At 43.0% G+C, this 14,877-nt stretch overlaps 1 protein-coding gene across 1 annotated transcript in view; it reads right to left on the reverse strand.

The window, feature by feature from the left end:
• Window positions 1-6,426: 6,426 nt before the first annotated feature.
• RABGAP1 (RAB GTPase activating protein 1) overlaps window positions 6,427-14,877 on the reverse strand; it is a 967,778-nt gene continuing 959,327 nt past the window's right edge. Inside the window, exon 27 of the mRNA XM_086921082.1 lies at window positions 6,427-11,938. Coding sequence (XP_086777208.1) covers window positions 11,816-11,938 — 123 coding nt within the window. The 3' untranslated portion in view covers window positions 6,427-11,815. The remainder of the gene's footprint in view (window positions 11,939-14,877) is intronic.

The raw sequence follows: 14,877 nt of genomic DNA on the forward strand, positions 1-14,877 counted from the left end.
ACATCGTCCGTCATAAGAATATATCAAATAATCTTTAACATACTTATCCTGTCATACTTTCCCTCTTCAAATGGAATTTCCATCATCCCACTGCTTTTATCTGGAGATTACAGCAGATCAAATGACTACTCTTAACTGAACTTTCCCAATTACAATCCGTTACAACAAGCATTTACAATGCAACGGTCTTGCCTTCGCAAAAGTTAGAGCTATTGGCATTGTAAATGACAAACTTTTTATTTATGTGTTGGTTTTCAAAACAGATAAATAAATGGCATTGCTATTTACAATGCCAATAGCTTAATCTCTCGCAAATGCGAGACCTATTGCATTTGCACACACACACACACACACACACACAGAGTCACACACACACAGAGCCACACACACACACAGATCCACACACACACACAGCCACACACAGAGCCACACACACACACACACACACACACAGCCACACACACACACACAGAGCCACACAGCTCTCTGTAGGCACAGCTATGTCACACTAAGCAAATGTAAAACTTGGCAGCTATTTGTGGTTGTTTTACACCTCTATACGTTCAAGACAATGGACTGCGGAGGTCACCTGAATCAAAACCAAGAGAAATCGCAATGAACGGAGATCCCGAGGTGATCTCTCCAACTTCGCAGTGCAAGGGTGCACGGCAGAAGTGAACTTCACACAGTCAGGGCTGAGGTGCACTTCAGACAGGTAAGGCAGGGGTACATTTCACAGACAAATGTTTAAATAAAATTCACATAGGCAGGGCTGAGGTACATTTAACAGAGAGGACATAGATGCACTACACACAGGCAGCACTGAGGCACATTTCATACAGATAGTGCTGAGGTACACAGACAGGGCAGGGGTGCTCTTCACAGACAGGGCAAAGGTGCACTTCACACAGATACATTCCATATAGACAGGGCAGAGGGACACTTCACACATGCAGGGATGAGGTAAACTTTACACAGACAGGGCAGAGATGCACGTCAAACAGGGAAAAGGTGAACTTCACACATGCAGGGATGATGTGCAGATTAGGCAGGGCAGAGGGGCACATCACAGACAGGCAGAGGTGCACTTTACAGAGGCAGGGAAGAGGTGCACTTCACACAGACAGGACAGAATGGCACATCACACATACAGGACTGAGGTACATTTCACACAAGCACGGCTGGTGTGTGCGTGCCAAACAAGCAGAACAGGGGTGCAATTCACGAGGGTAGGTTAGAAATGCATTTTACCGGGACGGCAAGTGCATAGACCTGACCCTCGCGGGGCAGGTGCCCGTGTTACACATGCACCGCAGTCCCATTTCAAGCAGGCGTCATACGGACACATTTTATACAGGCAGGCAGAGGTACCTTGCACTGACTCTCGTGGGGTAGATATACATACGTGGGGTTGGGAGGGGGGTGAGGCAGCAGCCCCGGCGATGTGCCCTGGCAGGAAGCGCTCTGGTAGAACAGGGGGTTGTGTAGAGGAAACTGGAGTAGCAGAACAGGGGTAAAGTGCCTGGACAGGGGTCGTGTTTAGGAATAGAAACAGAGTGTAGGGACAGTGGTAGAGTATAGGGACGGTGGTAGAGTTTAGGGACGGTGGTAGAGTTTAGGGACGGTGGTAGAGTGTAGGGACGGTGGTAGAGTGTAGGGACGGTGGTATAGTGTAGGGACGGTGGTAGAGTGTAGGGATGATGGTAGAGTGCGGAAAGATGGTAGAGAGTAGAGACGGTTGTAGAGTGCGGGACGGAGGTCGAGAGTAGAGACGGTTGTAGAGTGCGGGCGGTGGTAGAGTGTCGAGACGGTGGTAGAGTGCCAGACGGAGGTCTTAACTCTGCTAACACGACATCGCCCCTACTTTAAAACTCTCCACCCTGCTCCTGTTGCCACTTTGTCCCCCTCCTGCTCACTACCTGTCCTGCACCTCTGCCCTTTCCTCTTTCTGCCCCTCTCTGACGCCTGTCCGCTACCTTTAATCACTTTCTAACCCGTGTGCCCTTCCCTTCGCCTGTCATTTACCTCTGCCCTGTTCCTGCCCTGGCTCCTCGTGCCCTGCCCTGTTTCTGCCCTCTCTCCTCATGCCCTGCTTCTCCCTGCCCCTCGCCTGCCCCCGAGTGCTCAGACCTGTAGCTCAGCAGCGGAGCTGTCTCCACAGCCCACACACCAAGGGCCGGGGGATGTGTGAATGGACGCGCACTTGGGGGCCCTTCACAAACAAAAGTGACACTCGGGAGGGAGAGCGTGGTGGAGGGGGCGGGGTTATGAAAGGACAAAGTGAGAGCAGACTCACCAGAGCACAGGCGCCCCCTATCTCTGCAGAGATAACGCTGCCCTCACCCTTCCCGAGGAAAACACACACATACCAACATGCACAGGGGCTGACCCGCAAGGGGCTGCTTTCCAACCCCCCCAGAGCTGGGACCACCAGGGGGGCTGCTTGGGAAAACAAGCACGCCAAATGAGAGGACATCTGAGAAAACAGGCTGTAGTGGGCGGAGAGGGGCCCCTACTAATCAAGGAGTGGACAGGGAGTCCCCACGGGGAATGAGGGAAAGGAAAAAGCTGCAATAAAGTATTCGCAGCTGGGAGGAGGGGGGGCGGCAGACACAATTAACTCAGACTTTCTGCTGGTGCGCCCTGCGGGTAAGCCTGCAGGCACGACCACTGAACAAGACAAGCTTCCGTGGGCAGCGAGAGGTGCCCGGTCGTACTTTCACTCCTCTCCGAGCCCACACACTCCAGTGTTCACGTTTACCTCTTTTGTACTTTTCTCAAAAACATTTCCGCCAAGTACCTGGCCTTCACCCGTGAGATGGCGGTTACACCCCATCATGCCATTTCCTTTCACCTGTGAGATGAAGCTTGCACCTCGTTCTGCCAATGTCTGTCATTTGCACCTCATCTTCATTTATGAGATGAAGCTATCAAATGTCTGTCAGCTGTGGTTTCACTGCACCCTGTCTGGGGGAGGGGAGTGGGGCGAATCTTGCATCTCATCTTGCCCGTGCCTCTGACCTGAGAGTTGAAAGGCTAAGATCGTTCCGCCAAACTTCACCTGGCAAGTGACCTCTGTGCTTTCTTCATAACCTACCCCTTAAGCGGGCGAGGAAGCTTGCACCTCATCCTGCCACTGTCTTTCATCTGGGAGGTGACGTCTATAGGAGTCTGCAGCTTGCTGCACCTCAGAACCTCAATTCTGCCCGCATATGTCAGCGGGGTAAAGCGTTTGTTCTTTTTAACTAGGGACGCAGCAAGAGTAGTAAAGAATCAGTTTGGTTTGTTACATTATTTAAACAAGTAGGGATTAAAGTCATATTTCAAGCAAGGAACACCCCGCCCTTCCAGCTAACACCTGCTGGTTATTAACACAACTAAAGCCTCCCTTAAAAGAGCATATCTCAGACTCACGGACAGCGGGAGGGGGGGGGGGGGGGGTGGGGGGGGGGGGAGGAACGGCGCACGTTCAACGGGAGGAGGGGGTGCGGGAACGGCACACAGACAGCGGGAGGGGGGCGGGAACGGCACACGGACAGCGGGAGGGGGGCGAGAACGGGCACTCACCTGGACTTCTTCCGGCGGCGGTTGGCCTGGAATGAAGAAAAGAAACATAAAAAAAAAACCAACAACACGCCCACCACTGAGATGACGAGCACAGAGGGGTGGAGAGGGAAAAAATCTCGGGAACGCCCACGAATCTGGTCCGGCCATGAAGGACAGATCTCTGTTCCAATGGCTAGCCTCCATTTATGGAGCTAGCCAATGGAACAGAGTGCGGGACTAAGCAGTACACTGTAGAGACTTAAGATTTCTTCTGGGGGCGGAGCTAGGAGCTCCGTGCCCCAGGCGAAACCTAAAGAACACCAAAAAGGCTGACTACAGGTTGCCTTTTATGTTGATTTGGAGACAATAATGATCACTCTTTACCTTTCACAGCACCAGTTTTTTTTCAAGTCTAATTAATGAGCCTTCTGTTATAAGCCAAGGACATCTTCTCAATCGTTAATGAGCTCTCCCTCCCTGATCGCATTACCCTCCTGCCTGTTCCCACCCAGGCTCTGTGTGATGAGCTCAATACCTTTTTTCAGGATAAGATCTCTACAATTAAAAACAACATCTCTCCACCCTCTCCCTCCAAATCATTCCCTCTCCCTTCTGAAAATGACCATAAACTCTGCACCTTCCCTCCCATTTCTATCACTGAATTTCACAGTCTTCTCCATAAAGTCAGCTCTGGCTCCCCCAGGGACTGCTGCCCCCCTCACATCTTTAAAGAAATCTTTAGGCTCTGCCCCGACCCTGCCTTGGCCCTCCTCAACTCCTCTTTGACATCAGGGGTTGTTCCAGAGGCTTTTAAGCAGGCCATAGTATTACCCATCTTGAAGAAGCCTAGCGCAGACCCTCTTGTGATGAGTAACTATAGACCTATCTCTCTCCTCCCTTTTCTGGGAAAGATCTTGGAGACATATGTAACCAAGTGCCTAAGTACCTTTATGGAAACTTCCTCTTTCCTTGACCCTCATCAGGCTGGCTTTCGTCCATTACATTCCACAGAGACGGTGATTGCGGCAGTGATGGACACACTCAGAACTGGTGCCGATAATAATATCCCTCAGGCTCTTGTATTGTTAGATCTGTCGGCGGCTTTTGACACGGTCGATCATACCATCTTGATCGACCGTGTCAGAAACGCCGGCGTTCGCGGCGTCGCCCTTGACTGGGTTCGTTCCTTCTTGCAAGGCCGCTCTCAGGCTGTCCATCTCTCCACTTTCTCTGCCCCTTTCACCCCCCTCACCTGCGGTGTTCCCCAGGGCTCAGCTCTTTCCCCTCTCCTCTTTAATTTATATATGCAACCACTCATGGCATCCCTTCGTCACTCCCCAGCTACTATATACAACTATGCAGACGATCTGCAATTGATTTTCCCTTTGGACACTTACCCCTCCTCCCGCCTTAACATCCAAACCACAATGCTACTCATCTCCGATTGGATGGCCCATAGCCAACTCAAGTTGAATCCGTCTAAAACTGAACTTGTTTTGATGGGCGGTCCCACCAACCCTTGGGATGACAACTTTTGGCCCCCTTCCCTTGGATCCCCCCCTCGCCCGGTCAGCACTGTGAAAAGCCTTGGAGTGATCATCTCTGAGGATCTATCTATGAAACCTCAGATCTTTGCAGTAACATCATCCTGCTTTTTCCAGCTGCGCAGGATTCGATCTGTAGATTCTTAACCAGAGAGGCACTCATTTTAACCATCTTGGCTTTGGTCATCTCCAGGGTTGACTTCTCTAACATCCTGTACGCGGGGATCCCTGCCTACCAGCTCCAAAAACTCCAGCTCATCCAGAACCAGGCTGCTCGCCTGGTGTTTCATCAACCCAAACACCAGCATGTCTTCCCCCTCCTGAAGAGCCTTCATTGGCTCCCTGTGGCCAAACGGTGCTCCTTCAAACTTGGTTGCACCTTATTCAAATCCCTTCACAATCACGCCCCCGAGTTCATCTCTTCTAAACTCAAGCGATACCTCCCATCCCGCAACCTTCGATCCTCTGCTGATAATCTTCTATGCATTCCATTGATCCGCCGCAAAAAACACGGCGGCCTTCGGTTTTCTTTTTTAGGTCCCACTTTTTGGAATTCCCTCCCTTCTTCCTTTCGCCATTGCCCCACCTACGAACTGTTCCGAAAAACTCTGAAAACTCACCTTTTTAAGTTAGCCTTCGAGTAATGCTTCCTGCCTCAGTTTGTTATGTCTGTTATGAGCGCCAAGAAACCGTCTCGGTGTACGTGCGCGGTACAAATTTTTTTAACATAACATAACATAACAAGATATGTTCATTTACTGTGCTTGCACCGAGTGCATTGAAGTAGAAACACAGTAGTCACAAGCCTTGAATGAATTGTTAGTTGAGGTCAGTAATGCCACTCAGCAGAATGTTTTCAGTGGCCTTTTTCTATTATCTTACTTGGGAAAGAGAGGCTCAGGAGGAGGATTCGGAGTGTTCCGATGAACTCTTCAAGATATGGTCACTTATTTCCCCATTAGCTATATTTACACTGAAGTACCCACTGATGAAGGAAGAGGACAGGCACCTCCTGAGTCTCAGATGAATACTAATTGTTGGTAGAAGGTTACTGTAATCTAATTCAACATCATCATGAGCATGGAGTCTGTGAAAGGGCGACCAAGACTGAGCTTTTACAGTAGTAGAGAAGGGCAGTGAAGACCCACTATCAAATCAATAAAATCTGACATAGCATTGGGCTACAAAAAATAGTCCTCTACATCATGTGAACCAAAAGTATAAACATTTTACATGCAGGTCTTGATAGACTTTGCTCTTTCCATAACCCACAATCTTTTTTGGGTGAACTACTGCACTTTAAAGACAAAGAATAAGAAATAATACAAAACAGAAATGGCAAATAAAATTTTACTAGCTTATGTATCAGGTCATAAAGTTTAGACATTGTCGCACCTACACTATCACAATGTTCACACTTCGAGTATTGGATAAATGTACAATATTTTTGGTATTAAACAATAAGGACAGTCATAGCATACATTAAAAAAAAGCATTGGCATTACATGTAATGTTTGTAGTAACTTATTACAAGAGACAATATTAGTAAAGGAATCAAAAAAAGTAGAAATACAAAATAAATCAGTTATATTTTATGTACAAACCAGTGCTTCATAGTTTTAATTACCCGCTCACACTGCACATAACATGTACTCACTGATGCATTAGATATGCCAGCATAATACAATCCATTATAAATAGTAAACACAAACAAGGTGTGGAAACCTCCATTTTACAGATTTTCGGCAAGAACTTAACACTACAGTTTAAAACATGAGGATTCCAAGACCATTTCATTTTAATCAGCTAATAGTGCAGCCTTATGCTATATAAATCACCCACAATCCTCATTCATTTAAGTCCTTAAAAATGCACCCATCAATGTACATACAGAGACAAATTCTGGTCTAGACTTGAACAATTTTTCCCAATTTATTTCAGGTTTACTTTTCATTCACACAAGTGCAAAATGAGTGTTATAACCCAGAAGTTATCTCAGAACATTAAAGACAAGACTGTGTGAAGAAAGCGTGCTACTAACACCGAAACAGTTAACAGACACAGTTCTTATACAGTGCATTTTTCTCCAAGAGATTACTACCCTTAGTGTCCGTATTAGCATAAAGTGAGAATCTGGGAATTATTTCGCAGACTCAAGTAGGAGAACAAAGACCAATATAGTACAAAATATAACATGAAATCAAACCAAGCATAAGCAATCCTCAATCCCATTCTCTGGTTCATGTCATTATATTAGAGCACAAACATAAAGGAAGTGTCATAGGTTTGGAAGGGAAAGGAATGCATTAGTATTGAAGATTCAACTTAATCCAGAGAAATGTTGCTGTTATTGCGACACAATTTTAGTGGCTTCTTTTTGGATGTTTGAAAAGGTACCATGAACATCAGATCCAAACTTACCTCAGGTAAAACAGGTCAAAACATACATGTCCCACTTAGTTTGCCTTCTATAAACCAACCGGTACTCTTAGGTCCTTAGATGAATTTTCAGACTATTCCTCTTTTTTAAAAGACCCACACAAGAGTTCGAGCTCTTTCTATAACCACTGACTCCACCTTCGACAGTCTCACCCTCAAATTACTTCCTCAACCACATTGGTCTCAATTTTGTAGATTACTGAATAGCAATCTCTTTTCTTTGTAACTACTACTCTTACGCCTGGTTTTGTTACTACTTCTCTGAGCCCCAGGACACCCTATGGTATTTGCGCGCCTTAGATATGCTCAAAGTTCAGAAACACAGTAAAATGCCAAAGATAATCCATAAAATCTAAACATTAAAAAACGTTGCTATTTTTGCCACTGTATTAGATGCAAGACCCTTTTCCCCCTTTAACTACCGCTTGCAAGAAAAAGGAATACTGCCCTCTATTGAATCAATTAATATCAATTACGACTTATACATTTCAAGTAAGGGGAGCTGTAGCAAATGCGGCATTAGGATTTTTTCCCAAATGGGAGATAAAAACATGAAGTGAAGCAAAGCTGCAACTTTGATTAGATTAATCTGATTTACTCTACACAATGGTGGCTTTGACATTAATTTTAGTTATCTAGCTCATAAACTTCAGAACTAGCTTTCACACAAGGAGACAATGATTGCATTGCACAGGCTGCTTTCCATACAAAGACCGAACAAGTGAACGTGGACTGTGTAAGCAAACCGTGATAAATTTGGGGTTTCAGTAGTATACAAATCACATTTCTCTATATATTGTACTGTCTTATTAAGCTTTATTTGGTAGGAGTAATGGTACAACATGAACGACATACACTTCTGTCATGTGCCATATGTTGATAAGCTGTACTGCAGGAGCAGGGAAGCACATGCACACATGGGTCTGTGTACATTCAGAACAAAGTTTCACTTCAAAATGGCTAACTGATAGGTGCATTTTTGAAAATTGTTCTATCGGAAGGCTGCTGATCATTCTTGGAACCATTAATTTATTATTATTAAATGCTTAATGGTTACTGACTAGCCTATCTAGAGTTTAGAACCAAAACCTCCGACATGCACTGACTGGGAAAGATCATAGTTGCAGGAAGAGCTGCCACAGGTATTTAATATATAAAAGAGTAAGAGGTCTGAGAAAGATTTTATTCAGTAAGATAAAATGAAGATATTCATCTTTTCAAAGAAATGACCAGAGAATAGCGACTTTAAAGAAAAAACTTGCACTTTAACAGAAATAGTCATCAGCGAATCAAAATGAGTGGAACCATACCTTTCCCCAATGAAGCACAAAACCACGGCATCAACATATCTCTGATATTTCCCAATTAAAATATTTTGCTTCACCTCAACCTCAATTTATAATGCTGAACAACAACTCCGGGGATATGCTCAGGACTGCCTAGGTAGAAGTTGGAAGAGTCAACTTGTGTGGGCAAGCAAATCTGGCTTACAGGAATTTATCTATCAAAACATAATAAAGAGACCGGATTTAAAGCAACATGCAAATCAAAAGATGTTCTAAGTATTCAGAGACTTTTCAGATTACTGATCATGTTTGGGCAAATATTTTGGTGGCCAATCCCTCACAACACTAAACACAAGTGTCTAATAGAAGAATGGAAGCTAGATATATTGAGTTACCAACTGATATTGCAAAGACAATAAGGGACAAAATGGAAGATTCTTTGGACGTGACTGAAGCAAACCTTTTATTTCTACAAAACCCATATCAGACTCACAAAAGGAAACCGGGGATCGGGGAAATGCCAAGATTCATGACAAACTAGACACAAATGTAAATAAGCATGTTCCAAACTTCTTTTTTAGTGGCAGTTATTAATATGTATGGGATACAGCTTAGGCAAACAAGTGCATCACACAGCAAATAATGATATAAATAGAAAACAATGGGGTCTTTCTGGTAAATAAAGTACATTCAGAGTCTTCCAAGATTGAAAGAACACCCACATGGTGGTAATGTTATAGAGTACAATACAATAGAGCTGGAAATGAAAATTGGTACATGGATTGCTTGGGTCTCATGGGACGGGGTTTGCAGTTATCCGAAGCCCTATAAAATGTGTTCTTACTATAGCTACTCTGGGTCACATTGTATTCAGTGCAATTATAACTTCTCCCACTTTCTCCACAATAACAGGATACAAACTAGGCTTGGATTCATAAGCTGTGATTGTATGAAAGAGCATTCAAATTAATTTATTAATAGATGTTAAATAGAACATCTCTTTGAAAAACACTTTAATACATATGTACATTTCCGAACTCCTATCAGTGTTTCCCTGCAATTTTATTTACTTGGGACATGAAAATAATTAAGTTCAATGGTACAACAGAGTTTTCCGGGGCCAATGACAAAATCGCCAAATAAATCTGGAGTTTTCAGAAACCTAGTCTTTTCCACAGACCAACAAAGAAAGGTATTATCTCAACCTAGGTGCCTCTATGCCTCAAAAAAGAGCTATTTCCTTTATTTTACTACATTTGTTCACTTTCTAGAAACTAGAAGAATATAATTATACTAAGAAAGAATATTACTACCTTGAAATAAGATGCGGATGACTTTTTCAGCACAACGCGTGCCAGACTGAACTTAATGATTGTAACTCCTGGTTTCTGGGAGGGGAAAACTTATCCAAAGACTCTGACTAGTAGTCAAAGAGAAATGCCAACAGACAACCCTTCCCAAACAAATAACTCTTCCTTAGTTACAGAAATTAAAAACTTAATTTTAAAGAGGTGGTTCCCTGACAAAAATTTCATCTTTTAAAAATAGATTGGCTTTTTGTTTGCAATGGTGCATGTTTGAGCTTCTTAAAAGCCTATGCGGCGTTAGGTTTTTCAGGGAGAGTTGCACTTTCTCTAGCTTTCAAGTGTCAAAGTTAGGACATGTACAGACACTCTCGCCACCCAAAGACAGTGAGATAGACTGGCCCTTTCCAGTGTCTAACTTACTTTGTACAGTCCCCTCATCAATTTGGTAGCAGTATCTTTGCCATAGGGAATTCTGTGATATTCATGCATCCAAGAAACACCAGATTGCTAATTCTCGCAGGAACACATACAAGAATTCCTTACAACAAAAATGATACATGTTGGGGTGGTGGAATTCAGGCTAGCTGATGTCAAGGGACATTGGAGTAGTATCAATAACTAAACTATGAAAAAATAGACTGGATACTCACTAGATATTGATGGAGAATCAAATGTAGGTCTCTACCAGATAAGTATCTCAAACAACTTCGGTTAAAACAAAGAAAGAACAATTTAAGTTAAACAAATAATATTAAAGAGGATCGAAAAACAAATGTGCAGCATGTGGACTAAACTGATTGATCTTCAGATTACCAGAAAGAGTAACAAAGAGTTGCATAGAATATGAACAAGTAAAGAAATGCAAATTATACAATTGTGAATAAACAAATATACCCTTAACTGTAACAGTTGTTTTGAAAATACAATTCCAAAACATTTGAATTTCTTCAGACAGAAAAACTGAATACATATGAAAAACTAACCTGCAATCTTTAAAACAAATCATCAAAAAAAGGCTGTTTTGAGAGTTTTTTTTTAAAATTGGATCTTTTCACAAAACAAGTAACTTAACCTCCACCGATTCTTAGCAAATACATACCTACATGTGCTGATACCTGGCACCGATATTCTTCTTATAAATGTGCACTGTTTTAGTTAGTGATCTCAATAAAATCAAATATTTTTACAAAAGTTAATATCATTAAAAAAACTGTTACAATTCATATGTAAATGCAAGATTATGGTTTGTAAGTACCTACAGTCAGCTTGCTTTAATTTGCAAATTCTGGAAAAGTACTGCAGAAAGGAGTGATTAGCTACATTAAACTTTCCCCAGAGTTTATTTGATAAAATGGTTTCCAATTTTATCGATAACCATATTCTACAAATATTAAAATTCTTTTTGACTGCACTGTAGGGACATATAAATGCGGTCAGCATTGTATTAACTTCAGTCTCACTATATAACATTTTAAATATCAGTAGTATGACAATCCAAGGGCTAGCACAAAGAATTTTTGTAAGCATAAGTGAATGTTTCCATTCTCTTTATTAATGACCTAATAAAATTCTGACATGCTTTGTTTGTTATTTACATTCTGATCCATCTACAGATCCCTGGAGTAAAACATCCAGCCAAGGAAGGCAACAAAAGGTATGTTTAAGAAGATGGTGCATTTCATGGACATTTATTTTAAGAAGTCTCCTTTCCCTGGACTCCAGTTGCTGTTTTTATGGAACTGATTGTCCTGTTGAACCAAGTCTTCTTGGTGGCTTGGACCTCATTCAGTGCAAGACCCAGATGATGCTCCAAGTCCTGAAAAAATGTTGGATAACACTGTGATTTAGTGACTGTAGGCACTTCAAGACCAACAGAGCAGGCAAAAATGCATACACTAGTCATAGTCTATAGTTTAAGCAAAAAAGAGAAAATATTCAAATGTAAACCTGGCCATAAGAGAATCAAATAATTATCTGGCTCATGAGAGAAGTTAGTATTTCTTTACGATACCACATGGAATTGCCTGCTTTGGCATATTCCTTACTTGAACACACCTACCCAAGCTCTAGACTGGAACTGAATTCATTCCACCATTTCAAGCCCCTTGCCCCAGGTAGCACTGATCAATATCTACAGTACCACTTCACCATAAGTCGTAGCCCATTAATAGCCCCAAGCATACTAGTGATTTCAGCTTCGTATTTTCTCAATTGTGAAACATTCAAAACCTACAAAGAGTAATCGTCACCGCTGAATAATCACAATATGTGACTAACAGCCTTCCCAAGTCTTCATAATGTACTGTTTCTTTCGCTTGATGAGGAGAACACAACGATTGTTAGGTAATATCTTGAAAATCTGGTAGTCTGTAGCCAAATTCAGCAAAAGAGGGTTTCAGCTTAACCTCTTTATCATTATGCAATCAAATCAAGAGAGCATTGGCAGAAAGGACCTAAAGTTTGCTCTCATGTATGGCTGACGTTTTTGGCACCAAAAGAACAAGTTACTTACTTTTGGTAATACTCTTTCAGAAACGTTATCTGGCTGCAGATTCCACAACTTTAGAGTATAACCAGGCATAAGACTGCATCAGGAGAATTCTTCGGCAATTTCTGTACTACCCTCGAAGTGCCGGAACATAGGTGCATTGAAGTACCACCCCTGTCCGCTGATGACACCGTAATCTTTTCTCCTTCGCACCTTCAAACACAAATTGTTGACAGAGTGTGAAAATCAAACCTGGAATCTTGTGATGGTCTGAATTCCACTGCATAGAACGAGGAAGTGGGAGGGAAGTGAAGAATCTGGGTTAGATGGAGTATCCACGAGAAAACGTTAAGGAAGGTAAGTGACTAGTACTTCTAATGGATACTTCTAACGGAAGATTTTTCACTTTTAGAATAGATCTGTTGGACCTGCCCTCTCTTACAATAAAACTTCGAAATTGCATATCTCTGGTTCTGCTGATTGGATTTTTGTTTTGGTGTTACCTAATTGATTAAAATGTACTCTATTTTGGAGTGAGTTTTTTCTTGTTTTGGGTTTACACTTTAAATACTTTATACATTCCCTCGAAGTTAAACGTGGGTGATTTCTTGCCAAGGTACCAGAGGGTTAAGCCCTGTTAATTTTGTGACTTTTTGTTGTTCACCCTGACAAGTATTGTTGCTGTTTCTTGAGTAGGGTTTAGCCTCCTCATTTAACAACCCAATTTCTCACAATATCACAGCAGTACCACTCGAAAGATGCAATGGACTCAGACCAAATGGTCTTGCATGACCAAATGAGACACCCGACTTTCTCTCCTGACCTTATTGTCAAGGGATTAGTGCTTAATGAGTATGCATATTAACACCCAGATTGTGGACTGGCAAATCTGTTGCACCGGCACCCCTCTCACTAATGCTATTGTAGCGACCTGGGCCCTGGGGGAATGAGCCTGCAGGCCTTCTAGGGGTTGCTTCTTGTTCAGCAGACAGCAGATTTTGATGCAGACAGCGATCCATCTTGATAGGGTCCATTTCTGAACCGTCTTCACTTTCTTTGGTCCACAGAATTGTACAAAAGCTCTTATTATCCACATGGTGGTCTTCTGTGCGGGGAATGTAGACACTCAAATCTCTTAGGGTAGAGTACATGACGCATCTCTTCCTCTTTTGAAGGTTGAGGAGGAGCAAAAATGATGGCAGACATACATTGGCAGTTATGAAAAGGAGTCACAACTTTGGGTAAGAAGGCTCCGAGGGTCCTCATCACTTATTTTTTCGGGAAGGTGGTGGCATAGAGTCGTTATACCAATAGCGATTGCCTTACACTCACACAGCACATAGGAGTGATAGCAATCAGGAAAATTGTGCTGTGTATAAGTAGTTACAGTGAACAACTGGGCATCAGCTCAAAAGGTACGCGCATAAGTAATGCCAACCCTAAGTTCTAGTTCTATAATTGAATCATAGTATTTATAGTCATTCAGTCATATAATCAGGCCTTTGATAAGCAGAATCACTACAAGTAATTTAAGTAGAGACAGTTCCTAAGAAGAACCGAAGAATCAAAATGGGCATTCCATACCTGTGCCCACTGCAAGATCTTGCTGGGCTAACAATAGAACAAACATCAATATGTCTGAAAGTTGGGCCTGCAGTGGGTCGGTATGATGAGTGCCAAAATAGCCAAACCCTCCAGCGGTCAGCAAAGTTGGACTTTGTCAAAGGGTGCCCGCTGCAAGGATGACCTCACTACTTCAGCCAGCAGATCAAAAGCACTTAACTGCTGCAGATTTATAATCTTAATGTATGGAGGTGTAGATTGCAAAAACTCTGGTGGAGGATCCACCCCTGTTGGTGAGACAGGAGGGTCTATTGACATGGTAGTTGATTCAGAGAGAACTCTGGACTGCGTAAGAGGACTTGGGTCCATTGTGTTCTGACTTTCCTCCAAACTTGAGACAGCAGTGAAAATACTTGAGACAGCAGTGAAAAGACTTGCAAAAAGGTTGAGTCCCACTGCCAAACGCAATCCCTGAGGGGCCTGTGGAGGAAATTCCAACACACAAAGGTTTTGACACAGCACATTCATCTGTAGCAAACAGATGTAGCCAGGGCAGACACACTGCACCACCTAAGGATAGAGAAGCCAGTTGATGTTTGCTCGGCTCTTCTGCTCTGGCATTTAGGGATGCTTTCAGCTAGCTAGCAACTAGGAATATGCTCTTCTGAGCCAGCACTGCCAGAGACATACGCCCCCTTGCACAA

Source organism: Lissotriton vulgaris, chromosome 5 (genome assembly GCF_964263255.1).
Source record: "Lissotriton vulgaris chromosome 5, aLisVul1.2, whole genome shotgun sequence".
Classification (NCBI taxonomy): domain Eukaryota; kingdom Metazoa; phylum Chordata; class Amphibia; order Caudata; family Salamandridae; genus Lissotriton; species Lissotriton vulgaris.